The 12489-nt window shown below is 41.2% G+C and overlaps 2 protein-coding genes across 9 annotated transcripts in view; one reads left to right on the forward strand and one right to left on the reverse strand.

Annotated features, from left to right (window-relative positions):
• Window positions 1-373: 373 nt before the first annotated feature.
• On the forward strand, window positions 374-1897 carry Scgb3a1 (secretoglobin, family 3A, member 1). 2 transcript variants are annotated; one of them, NM_170727.2, is made up of 4 exons: window positions 374-494; window positions 798-902; window positions 1149-1384; window positions 1747-1897. In NM_170727.2, the coding sequence occupies exons 2-4, from the start codon at window positions 878-880 to the stop codon at window positions 1768-1770; spliced, it is 285 nt and encodes a 94-aa protein (NP_733923.1). In that variant the 5' UTR covers window positions 374-494; window positions 798-877; the 3' UTR covers window positions 1771-1897. The 2 variants fall into 2 exon arrangements, with proteins under 2 accessions (NP_733923.1, NP_473378.1); NM_054037.2 differs by lacking the exon at window positions 798-902.
• Window positions 1898-8275: 6378 nt separating this feature from the next.
• Window positions 8276-12489, reverse strand: part of Cnot6 (CCR4-NOT transcription complex, subunit 6) — a 41905-nt gene continuing 37691 nt past the window's right edge. For 4 of the 7 annotated variants that reach the window (NM_001363357.1, NM_212484.2, NM_001363356.1 and 1 more), the window contains one exon: window positions 8276-12184. In NM_001363357.1, coding sequence (NP_001350286.1) covers window positions 11972-12184 — 213 coding nt within the window. In that variant the 3' untranslated portion in view covers window positions 8276-11971. The remainder of the gene's footprint in view (window positions 12185-12489) is intronic. The other 3 variants (XM_006531942.2, XM_017314214.2, XM_006531941.4) reach the window with 1 other exon arrangement.

Genomic DNA, 12489 nt, shown 5'->3' on the forward strand with positions numbered 1-12489 from the left:
GATTCACCCCGTGCTCTTCATGCTTCCAGACCCAGAACCTACATAATCGCCCGTGGGGAGCCTGTTCCCACCGAGCCATGGGCCCCTGACCTGTACCGTGACAAGGTTGAGGCGGAGTCAGACCACATTATCAAGGTGTAGGCCTGGGTGGGCCCTATGAAGACAAAGGGCATCCGTGGTTCCTGGAAGAAAGGCCTAGCACTTGAGTTCAGGAGACCCTGCCAAGAGGAAATCCTCAGGACTGAGGTGGGATATGCGAGCCTCCCAGGGTCCACTGACCATAAGAGGAAGTTGGCTGCCTTTCTGCCTGTTAGCTGAGCAAACAACACAGTTCCCAGGAGGGTGAGGTTCCACTCCTGGATATATGAACCCATCGGAGCCAGGCTTCAGGAAGATTGTCTTATAGGTCCTGGGAGCATCTTCTGAGACTCATTCTACCATGAAGCTTACCACCACCTTTCTAGTGCTCTGTGTGGCTCTGCTCAGTGACTCTGGTGAGTTCCCTTGGGGGCTTAGTATCTCCTATGGAGGATCTGCCATTGTTACCTGCTTTTTCCTGGCCACTGACTGCTCCAGCTGGTTTTTACCATATAGCCTTCACTCTTGTGCAGATGTTGATGGGAGCTATTCTAGCAGAGTTGTCTACAGGGGAACCCAGATGCTCCTCTGCTTATCCCTTCCAGGGTTTCCTCTATTTTTCCTATGATCCTTTAAAGCTTTCTGCTGTCAGCGCAACCTGAGTCCCACCTGAGCCTCCGAGCTGCCTCTCACTCACATATCCACCTACTCACCTTCAGCTCACCCACTAGTCTGATGACATCTTCAAGGGCCAGCCCTGGATTGATGCCACCCATCCCATCTGCTCTCAACCTGGTTAATGTCCCCACAATCAGCAAGGCACAGTATGAATGTCCCCAACTCTAAAAACCTTACCCATCTCCTATGGCTCTCTCTCTGTAGCCATCTCCTTCCTGGGCCCAATATATGGCCACCTTTCCTAACTTCTGTTGGCATCTCCCTTGACACAGGGCAGCCATCAATCAAGAAGTAGGAGGGTGGCTATGACTTCTCCCTTGGGTGCCCTCCCTGGAGGAGTTAGGTCTTCAGAATCTTTGAGAAGGCCCTAGGTTCTCTGTTTGTATTGGCAGGTGTTGCTTTCTTCATGGACTCATTGGCCAAGCCTGCGGTAGAACCCGTGGCCGCCCTTGCTCCAGCTGCAGAGGCTGTGGCAGGGGCTGTGCCTAGCCTACCATTAAGCCACTTGGCCATCCTGAGGTTCATCCTGGCCAGCATGGGCATCCCATTGGATCCTCTCATAGAGGGATCCAGGAAGTGTGTCACCGAGCTGGGCCCTGAGGCTGTAGGAGCTGTGAAGTCACTGCTGGTAACATGGGCATCTTCCTTTCGTGGTTACTTCCTCCTGGGTGGTTACCCCTCCCCAGACACCTTCCACATCAGAAAGAGAGAGAGAGAGAGAGCCTTGCTTCCTGATCTGCTCCAGCAAGCCATATCCTAACAAAACTGGGAAGACTCCAAAGAGTTGTTCAGGGTTTACCTTTCGCAAGTGGCTGCCAGCCAGCCATGACGTTTGTCCTAAGGCTCTCTCCCTATGGGCTTTACAGAGACCCTCCCCAGAACCAGCTACTATGCCTTCCTGTCTTGAGTAAGCTCGGGTACCCAGGTCCTCTCCTCAGCAATCCTCGGTAGCAGTGAAGGGCACTCTCAAGCTTGGCTTCTCTTTTCCAGGGGGTCCTGACAATGTTCGGTTGAGGGGAACCTGGGAAAATTCTGCCTGACGAGATGCCTGACGAGATATTTTTCTTTAACAAGAGCTGGAAACCCTGCTGCTCACACCTTTCTCCTTCCTCTGTACCTTAATAAACCCAGCTAGAACAGCTTTGGTTGATGTCTTCTTGCCTCAAAGTCAAACCCTGGAGAAAGCCAAAAAGTATCATACGTGTGCGTGTGTGTGTGTGTGTGTATGTATGTGTGGGGGGGGGAGGGAAGGGGGAGGGGAGGGAAGAGGAAGAGGGAGAAACTGGAGCTACTTAGATCTTTTACACACAAACATAGGGCTGGGATTAGGATTTTCTATTCCTATTATAAAAATAACCAGGGATTTGAACTTTCGAATTTGGAGAATGAATGAGATCAAAAACTAGTGTAGAGAAAAAAGCCACCTGGATTCGAGTGAGACTTGAGTTTCATTTTCAATACACTGCCCCTATGATCGTACGGCTCTTTGTGGAAGACGCTAGTCTGAATAGTCACAAACACATATAGATGACCTGTTTGTTTTCCAACTCTGGTGAAGCGGGTGGGGGACACCCTGACATGTCCCTAGATAACTTCTTGTTAACAATAACATGGCCAGACTCTGGAGATTGTCTGATAACACACCCTAAGTTTCCACAGAAACACTACAGAAGCTCACTAGACCTGGGAGTGGGCGGACTTGTACTGAATAAAAAGAGCCCAGTCTGAGCTAGCTCTGCTACCCTGCTTAAACCGGCCACTCTCCCCCAGGACAGTGAGGAAGAAATGTTTAGAGGAGACCTTAGGATTCAGCATAAGACCAAGACCAGCTCTCATGCCTGGGGAAATGAGACCAGCATAATCCTGGTCTGATTAGGAGGTGGATCCCCAAATCTGTTATTTGAGAAGTCAGGAGAGTGCAAAGGGGTGGCTGTACTGGATGTCACCATATGTCACCCAGTTTCCCCTTCACGGGGTCCTCTCCATAGCTCTTGAGAGTTTTGGCAACTGACAGTTGCCTTCTGGGAACCACCCTCATAGAACAAGGTTACAACTCTGAGCCAGAGGAAGTCCACATTTTCTGGGGTAGGTCATAAAGAGCTGGCCTCTTGGCTTCAAGAGGGAACAAACCTGAAGGGTCTTCAAACTCCCATGGACCACCACTTAGTGATTCCATTAGCACCCAGCTTCCCCTCTGCCCAATACTAATTCCTTAATTTTTCCCACACTACCGCAGAACTGTTAACTCCAGGGTGTGTGCAGAGTTCTAGAAGATGACTCCTCGTTCACACAGATGTCATCTCCAATCTGGTACCTGAATTTCATCTTGCTCTTTTTCCTTAATGTTTTTCTTTTGTTTATGTATGTGTGTGTGTGTGTGCATGCACATGCGTGAGTGCCTAAGGAAGTGTCTAATTCTTACATCTGGAGTTACTCGTGATTATGAGCTGCCGGACTTGATCCTGAGAACTGAACTCAGGTCTTCTGGAAGAACAGCAAGCACTCTAAACCATCTCCCTCTCCAGCTTCCAGTTTTCATCTTTTAAAGGCCACACACCATCTCTCTATCTTTTCCAACAGAATCCCTGCACATAAACATGTGTCTCTGAGAACGCACCACGAGACAGGTTCTATTTGTTAAGAAAGGTGATTCTCTCTCTTTTCTTTTTCTTTTCTTTTTTTTTTTTTTAATCAATGGCAGGGAGAAAGGACTAAAAAGCTTTATTTCCTTAAATAAATCTTATTTTGTTAATTTCCCACTGTAACCATTGAGACTACTACCAAAGCCAAATAAATGTATTCTTAGAAAGACAATCCTCTAAAACTTGACAGTAAGAAGTAAATCTAATTTTGTTTCTGAGGATAGCCACAACAGAAGCAATCTATAGTAAAGAAAAAGATGTCAGTCAAGAGGCTGTACCCTGAGGACAAGAACCGCCTAAGTGTCAGTTCACTTTTCCTAGCGATGGCATTGCTATCCTGAGGCTGTCCATGGTACAGTCTAAGTTGGATGAGTAATTATGAGCTGGGAATATAGCTCAGTGGTAGAGGTCTGACCCAGCATGCACAAGACTCAGGAGCTCACTCCCAGTACTGGGGATGAAGGGATCTTTATTTCTTAAAAAAGTCAGTTTAGTGTCATCAAAACCCAAGTTGTTCTGGCCAAGTTAAAGGGAGGCCCTGACTTAGGACCATTCATTTTAAGTACAAACCTTATGGTTCAAACGAAAACGGAATTAGAACTATCAACACTTATTAGCTACTCTTTCCATCGCTGTGGTAAAACACCACGACCAAGACAAGCTAGAGAACGGTTTACTTATTTATCTACAGTTCTGGGGGCTTAAGTGTCGGAGCAGTGGGGTAGCAAGCAGCCAACATGACCACTGGAGAAGCTGTGAGCTCACAATTTGAAGGGCAGCACAAGCAGAGAGACTGTGAAGTAGGAATACCATGGGTCTTCGAAACGTCAAAGCTGGTTCCCAATGACACACCTCCTCCCACAAGGTCATGCCTTCTAAGCCTTCCCAAACAGCTCTACAAACAGGGGACCAAGCATTCAAATTCCAAGACAATAGGAAACATTTTCCTTTCAAAACACCATGGACATATTTTATCTTTGAGGGGAAATTTTCCGTTCTGTCCTCTGAAATGACCCAGAACTCAGGTATGACAGTGGCTAAAAGCATTCCTTCCTGCATTATACAGTTTTGGTCTCCACGTGCAACTTCCCACTCTAAGAAGCAGAAGTCTTTGAATGAATGGTTAAGTACTGCCCTCATATAGGAAATACAAGAGGTAACAACCTTTCATACCAGATAGGAAATTGCCAGTGACTACCAGGACCATCTCAAAGATACACGGGCCATAGAGATCAGGTTATTTTTGAATGTTAATAGTAATAGCTGAAACAAACAAACCTTGTCCAGTGTGTATATAAATCCATGTTCTTCTTGGTCTTGAGCAATAAATAGCTTATTAGATAACCTTTCATCAAAGAATGTAGGGAAACTAACTTATTGTTCTGAAAATGGATGAAAGAAATAATCAAGAATGTGCCTTGTCTTTCTGATCCAACACAGGGTAACTGCTGATGAGGGATGTTTTCACAAAACATGAAGCAAAGGAATACCACAGGTTAGGGGGGTTTGTTTAGTTTGTTTTAAACAAAAGCTAGATGAAGGATTTGAGGCAGGACCTCACTATGTAGCCTTAGCTGGCCTGGAACTCATTATTTAAATCATGCTGGCTTTGAACTCACCTGCCTTGCTTCCCAAATGCAGGGATTAAAGGGCTGTTCTACCATGCCTAGTTAGTTGTAGGATTGTTATCAATGGCTATTAATACAAAAAAAAGGACACTACATCTAGCAGAAGCTGAAACCCTATAACTTTTGTTTTTGAAATGTATCAGTATGTTTTTCTTTTGATTTATAAGTGCTGACCAAACCACATCTGTGGTGCCTGGTGCCTTGAGGGGACAAGTGTTGGACCTCCTGCTAGAACTGGAGTTACAACCAGCTGTGAGCTACCAAGTTGGTGTTGGAAACAGAATCCAGGTCTTCTGCAGTGACAGTCTTCTTCCTATGCTGTGGTGCTGGCCATCAGCAGCCCAGCACTTGAGAGTTCCCACTAGGACTGCTCTGTGAACCAATTCCTCATTGTTGACTTTAGTCCACCAGTTTGGAGCGCTGTGGTGCGATGTGATCATCACAGGCAAACTCTTAGTTTCTAGTAAGGATTTAAGCTTGTGTTTTCTGATTGGCATAACCACTGACAACTAATTGTGTTTATGTGACACTTTTCATCTGCTTCTTGTCTATCTACTCTATCGTATTCCTAAGATAGGTCCTGTAGATGGCATACATTACTGTGGGCGCTGTGGATCTTAGCGCCGGTCCCCACGCTTCTGCAGCAAGTGCTGTACTCAGTGAGCTCTTGCCCCAGCCAAATTAAAAAAAAAAAAATTAAACCCAGAAATTATTCTAAAGACAAAACAAAGTGTGAGTTAGGCAGTATGTACACCATGAGCGTGAATGTCCTTGGAAAGCTTTGGTCTCCCTGGAACTGGAATTACAGACAGGTGAAAAGTGACAAGTAGGGCTGCAAGATGGCTCAGTGGTTAAGAGCACTGACTGCTCTTTCAGAGGTCCTGAGTTCAATTCCCAGCAACCACATGGTGGCTCACAGCCATCTGTAATGGGATCCGATGCCCTCTTCTGGTGTCTGAAGACATTTACAGCGTAGTCATATATATATAAAAATCAAGTCTTTATAAAAGAAATCTTTTGTAAAAGTCAAGCTTCATAAACAACAAAAGCTATTTCATGGTGCTCTGTTACAGAGCCAGGCTTCAAGTCATTAAAAGCCGTGGGTGGCTAAGGCACAGAGCTAATTCCTCAAAGAAGAAACTCATTTAAGATTCTTGGACTGCTTTGATTGACAAAGGATTACTCTGTATGTTTTCTTTCTCTGTGTACACATGCACCATGGACATTTATTGCTCACCATCTTTCAACTGAACCATACTGAAGCTAGCAGCTGGTCACTAGTCTCACTACTTCATCTCTCCTCCATAGTGCTGCTTACAGTAATGCTTGCAGATTTTTTTTAAGTATGGTTCAAGGATTAAAGGGGCACCAGGAAGTGGAATGCAGCTAAATCCTGTGTTCAAGGAAATAACCAGACTGAAGATATTAAATGGAATTAAGGAAGTGGTGACCCAACTAAGCTTCCATCTTGTTAAAGAGAATTAGAGAAAAGCTTAAGTCCAGGTAGGTATGGTGGTCCACTACTTCCCAGTCAAACCTTCGTGTGGATCTCTACACCACACATAAAACAAAGTTCAAACTTCCCATGTAGTCCAAGTGCACTCCATGAGCTTGGACCACATCATGTGCCAAATCCACCCAAAGTCATAGACAGTCCATAAAGGCTTTTAATACAATTCTTTCATTCCTCTAGAAAAGAAGTTCTTAGTCCTTGAAAACATAGCCACAATGTCACCTCTTGACCTGTGTTGCTCCTTAGTATATGCACGTGGCATTTACTGCATTAGGTTATGACTGCAAACAAGTGAGAGATTATTCCTGTAAACCTCTCCCAATTAAGCATAATACTGCAATTCAAAATGATTGTTCATCAATACCAAAAAAAAAAAAAAAAGGCTTAACCCCCATTCATCCAGTTCTCTCCATTTGTGTTCACCGAGTCTGAGCCCAGAGGCTGGAGAATACTGACAACAGTTACTTAAGTGTGCCTTAGATCATAGTCGACAGAAAAGAAGTTTGTCCTGACGGGTCCAATGTAAATTTAGTAACTATGGGGTAGATCATAGTGGTTTAAGTTTGCATCTCCAAGAAACCAAGAACTTGGAGCCTGACTGGTGACTAATGTACTTACAAACAGCCTCTCAAGTCTGCCAAGAATTCTAGTAAGGGCTGTCTTCTACAACCTATCTTCTTCTAATATATGTTAGGTTAGAATGATCTCTGTAAAGTCAGGAATGGCAGAGAACACCTTTAACCCCAGCACTTGGGAGGGGAGGGAGAGGCAGATCGCAGGATCTCTTAAATCTCTGTAGTTATCTCTATCTCTAACAGTTTATCAAAATCAGTTTAAACTCAAAAAAGGGGATTTGTGATATACATCAACACTGCTACCTAAAAGCTGAAAATGTTATACTAAATATATTTTCAGCTCATATTTTAGATAACTATTCCCTAAAAAAAAAAAAAAAAACACTAGTTAGAATTTACAAACTATACTTAGTTTTTATACTTGCTTTCAGTTTATATAATATGTGTTTACTCTAAGAACCTAACATCATTCTCTCTAGTCTTCTGATTTTAAACATTTTTTTTTCAGCATGCATAATACAAAGCCCATGGAAGTAGTCATTCCTCTCTCCTTTTTAAGAGGGATGATGATTGGAAACCACAACCCTCTTGCCTCAGCCTCTGAAATAGAATGGTGCAGTTTCAGAAAGGAACTCAACGTTTTGTTTTTAAAATGTAAATCCACTCATGAAAACCTTGGAAATTAAAACCTTTTTAAAGGTTATACATACAACAAAATTTAGACATTAACAATAAGACCTTTAATAATTATCATAACCTCAACACAACGCTTGCTACTATATTTAAATCATTTATTTAAAATATATGTCAGTGTCCTTCCATAACATGACCTCGTTTTTATACCATGGGGTATACGGTAACAACAAAAACCCTAAAACGTAAAAGGATGACCCATAACCTAAATATAAAATTGAACTTTGGCAAAAAAAAAAAAAAAAAAAAGCCAACAATAAAACCCGAGTGTTACAGAATAACACAGCCCATGAGGAAAAGTGTTCCCAGCACTTCACTGTACCGTGTGTGCCTGTCCCCGGCTCACTCCCCCAACCCCGGAAGGGTAACTGTGACTGTCCCAGAGGACTCTGAACTGTAAATGCGCGATCTTCTGATTAACACCTGTTTTGGAAGCCTTAGTGCTAGAGCTGTACAAACTACACTTTTAAAATATTTGAAACAGATATTGAATTTATTGGTTGGCTATGAGTAGGAAAATACATCGGTAAGGAAAAGAGACCCTGTATATAAATATAATACTAGCTAGTTACAATTTGACCAAGAAGAGTCCACTGAAAAGAACAGTAAAAGCCCTTGTTACCACCAGTCCATATGGTGTAAATTCAGTTTCTCATCACCCCTATCAAGAGCTGCCTAGGCAGATGTGACATTCTTGAGCTTAGTGCAGAAGTGTGCTGGGTTTTGTTACATGAATGGTAAACAAGAGTTAGTCCAGTGCATTACACAACATAATGTACTGTGAATAAAGACTACTCTATTTTAGACACTACATCAACATACCAGTTTTTAAAATTTATGTAACCAAAAGGAATAAAGCGAACATCTTAAAATACTGCTTGTGGTTGGAGGACACCTGCTTATGTTCTCGAAATTATCTGCAACATCTGTACTGGATATTATGGTTGACTCATCAGAAGACTGTACTGTCCTGCTTGGTTCTATGACATGACCACCAAACTTCAGAGTCAGGATGGAAATGAGTTCTGTAGTTTAAATAGTGAAAAAGTGGAACTCTTAAACCATGAATGTTAATTATTGGAAAATGGAATCTTAAGAGGTTTCAATTATAATTTAAAGATTTAGAAGTGCATTCTACCGAATTTAATTATATCTTTAGGTTTCAAAGTGCTAATATGAAATAAATTTTCCTGGTTGACACCAAATCAAATAAAAGTACAAACAAAAACAATTTTTGGAGATGCCTATGTTCTGGGATTATTAAAGCTGCAATCAACAATTTACTTCTAGAATTTTAGTTTATACTATACCATAAATTAATTTCAATGAACATTATTTAAATTCTCAAAGCATAAATAATTACCACCAATACTGTAAACTGTACTTCATAAAATTTACAAAGATTTGAGTGCCTCCAATCTGCTCATCTTTAAAAGGGAAACATATTCCAAACACTCCGTAAAACACTCCTAAGATGTACTTATCAGCAAGAACACTGAAATTACATTATAGCAAAACATTACATATATTTATTACAGAATTTTTCAAAAATAATCTACATTATGAAAACAGACTAGTTTTATGCATTTTAAGAAGTATAGTTTCTTGGAAATTATTTTGGACACAAAGCATTTAAAACATAAAACCTTGCTTAACAAAGTATCAGTCTATTTTGGTGTGAACATTTCTTGATAGATTCAAAATATTTTTCTTTTGAAGATTATACTTGTAAATCTACACTCTCTGTTCAACTTATCACTATCTAAACAAGGTGGAGATGTTCAAACTGACCCACAGAATGCAGTATGCCTAAAAGAGGCAAAACAAGTACTTTCAAGACATAACAGGCAATTATATCTTACTAGGCTGCCCCCAAATTCAAATATATTGTAGACAGTAACAAATACAGATGAAATGTTTTGTGTAAAGCTCAAACCTTTAGCATCTAACAAGTGCACTCTAGTTCCAGTATCCATGAAAGGAATACATCATCCACTAACAAATGCAGAGATGAGTAAGTGCTCCTCCCCTCTCCTGGCACCACACTCTCCAGACCTGTGCTGCCCTTAGCAGGTCACAGGGAAAGTGGGTCCTCAGTCCCATCAGTCCACCCACTGCAGTCCACCTTCCCTGGAAATTGTCATGATGCACACTACCAACACAGTGTTTAAGAAAATCGAGTCAGTACATCTCATATTCACACTTTACAAGACAGAGACAGAGACGGGTGGGGGTGGGGGAAGACAGGACAAAAAGCCATTGCAAGTTATGTACTGGTTCTACACCAACCTGTTGATTACAAACTGGACGTGTTTGGTGCCAGCACAACTTAAACAAAGTAAAAATCCACAACAAACAAACCCAACATTACAATTACGATTAAACAAACAAAACAAAAAACCTTAAAGGAAAAACAAGGTCCAAGATATCAAGACCTTTAGAGAATTTCTTAAAAAGAAAAAATTCATTTATTTAAACAGTATGTAATTTTATTTCCTCTTAAAAACAGCATAAGCAATTAAATGTCTTCTCATAAAATTTTGAGTCATCCAAAATGGCTCAGTCTCTGTATAAAACTGTTAACACTCAACAGTTCACTTTAGTGCCACACGGCGTCCTTCTGCTCCACTGCCTGCAGTTGAAACAAAAGCAGCCAGACAAGTTCCCTCTGAATTCATTTGATTTTGAGAGAACTAACGACTGAGAACAGAACATATACAAGTTAACTTTGTAAAGTTAAAGGTGACTTTAATCTCTAATCTACTAATGGCACTATGGGCAAAATATAGGGTACAGTATAACTTTTATCTTGGTTGACATACTAAAATTCCTTAGTCACTTTAAAAATGATCCAAACAATTGTCTTAGGGAAACTGTTTTGAAAATGCATCTAATTTATACTGCTTCATAAACAGAAAATTACTCTTCTTAAAAAAAAGGAATGATTTTTTTTTAAACATTAAGAGAATAAGAAATACACATGATAGTGGCACTCTGGGTGCAAGGACACCAAGAAGCAGTGCTTGGGTCTGGTGAGCAAGCCCAGGACCCATGAACATGTTCCAGAATGTGCTATCCAACGCTTCACAACGAGGAAGGAAAAGCCACAGCTCATACAAAAGCATTTCCATAAAATTCTCACAAATGTTAGTTTTTAAAAATATAAAAGATGCACAGATTTTCTCTGCATGCACAGGCAGTGCTCGGTGAGAACAAATTTAGGCAGGCACAGTGGAGACAGAACAGAAAATGTCTCAGAAAGGACTTAGAAGCTGTACCTAAGCAGCTGTAATTTTTTTAACATAAAAAGTTAAAACTTAAAGACTTAAAAATACCAGAATGTACATATGTCAACTGTCATCTTCAGTCCATTAAATGCCTACAGATCAGCTTATCTGTCCTGGTAGAAAGTTTCCATAGAAATTCAGGAATTCATACATAAGTTGCCTCTGGTCCAAGAAAATATCCCAAGGTCTAAGCAAACTTACATTTAAAGAGTAATGTTCTCAATTTAAAAATAAAGTAGTACAAAAGGGCTAACAACCCCAACAGTGCAAATCACTGCAGAGAAAGTCGGATGCAGCTTTGTTACCAGCTGGCCTTCAGAACACAGGACACAGGTTAAAAAAAATTAGCCTTAGTTTACAATACAACTGTTTTCAATTTTGCTTTTTTTTTTTTTTTAGTACAAAACTTCATAAATCAGGTCTTCTGTGGATCATATACAATCATAAAGGCTAAATTCAAATTCTACATTTTACAAACAAGTCTGAAAAAAGAGGGAGTAAAGTCTGGAAGAACGGTCTCTGATGTTACTACTGGCCTCAGAAAACAGTGCTGTGGATTTCTGTGCAAACAGCACACTGCTCACACATCTTCCTATTTCAAGGCATGACAAAACACATTGGAGAGAAGAAACAGGAAAATTACTTGTAACAAATTAAAAGGTGTAAACACACCAGTCCCTGTCTAGCAGTATATAAAGTACACTGGGCTCAGAATTTGTCTGTTGCTAGCACCTGGCTTTCATACTATACCCTTTATCAAATAACCAGACTGAAAATTCAAATGATCATTGAGAAAAATCCCTAGTGGCCATACCTTACTCTCCTATATTCAGATTTTCACGAGTTTACAAGTAAATCTGAGGTCCTCTGAAAGTGACTACCTCCTGCCAGGAAGGTGAATGCCATTAACTTGGGGCAGGAAAGGCAGTAAGAGCTCCAATTGTGCAAAAAGTGAGAAGTGGTCAGAGGGAATAAGTGGATGTGGGCAGCCGCTGATGTTATTCTCGACTAGCCAATGGTGATCCAGAGGTCCCAGGATGGCTAAAGTATTCAGCTGAGGTTTAGAATAGAAGATGTAGTCAATTATACCCTGGAAAACAACAATAAAAATGGTAAGCTCCAATCAAGGAAACACTGAAATAACAACTGTTTTCAAGATATAGCTTTAGACGTTTTATTTGGTAAACAAAAGCAATTTGCTAAGTTGAAGAAACGACAGTATGTGCAACACATGTAGCCCTACATAAGAAAAACAGAAACCAGAAAGAGTCAAATTCTGCAAAACCAACCAGTCCTGGCTAGATAAGCTCTCTCCTAACAACCTACAAGTAACCACGTTCTTCTTGCCACCTGGCTAGCTCCTTACCAAGCACCAAACCCTCCCAAGTCCTGCAG

This window comes from Mus musculus, chromosome 11 (genome assembly GCF_000001635.26).
Source record: "Mus musculus strain C57BL/6J chromosome 11, GRCm38.p6 C57BL/6J".
NCBI lineage: Eukaryota > Metazoa > Chordata > Mammalia > Rodentia > Muridae > Mus > Mus musculus.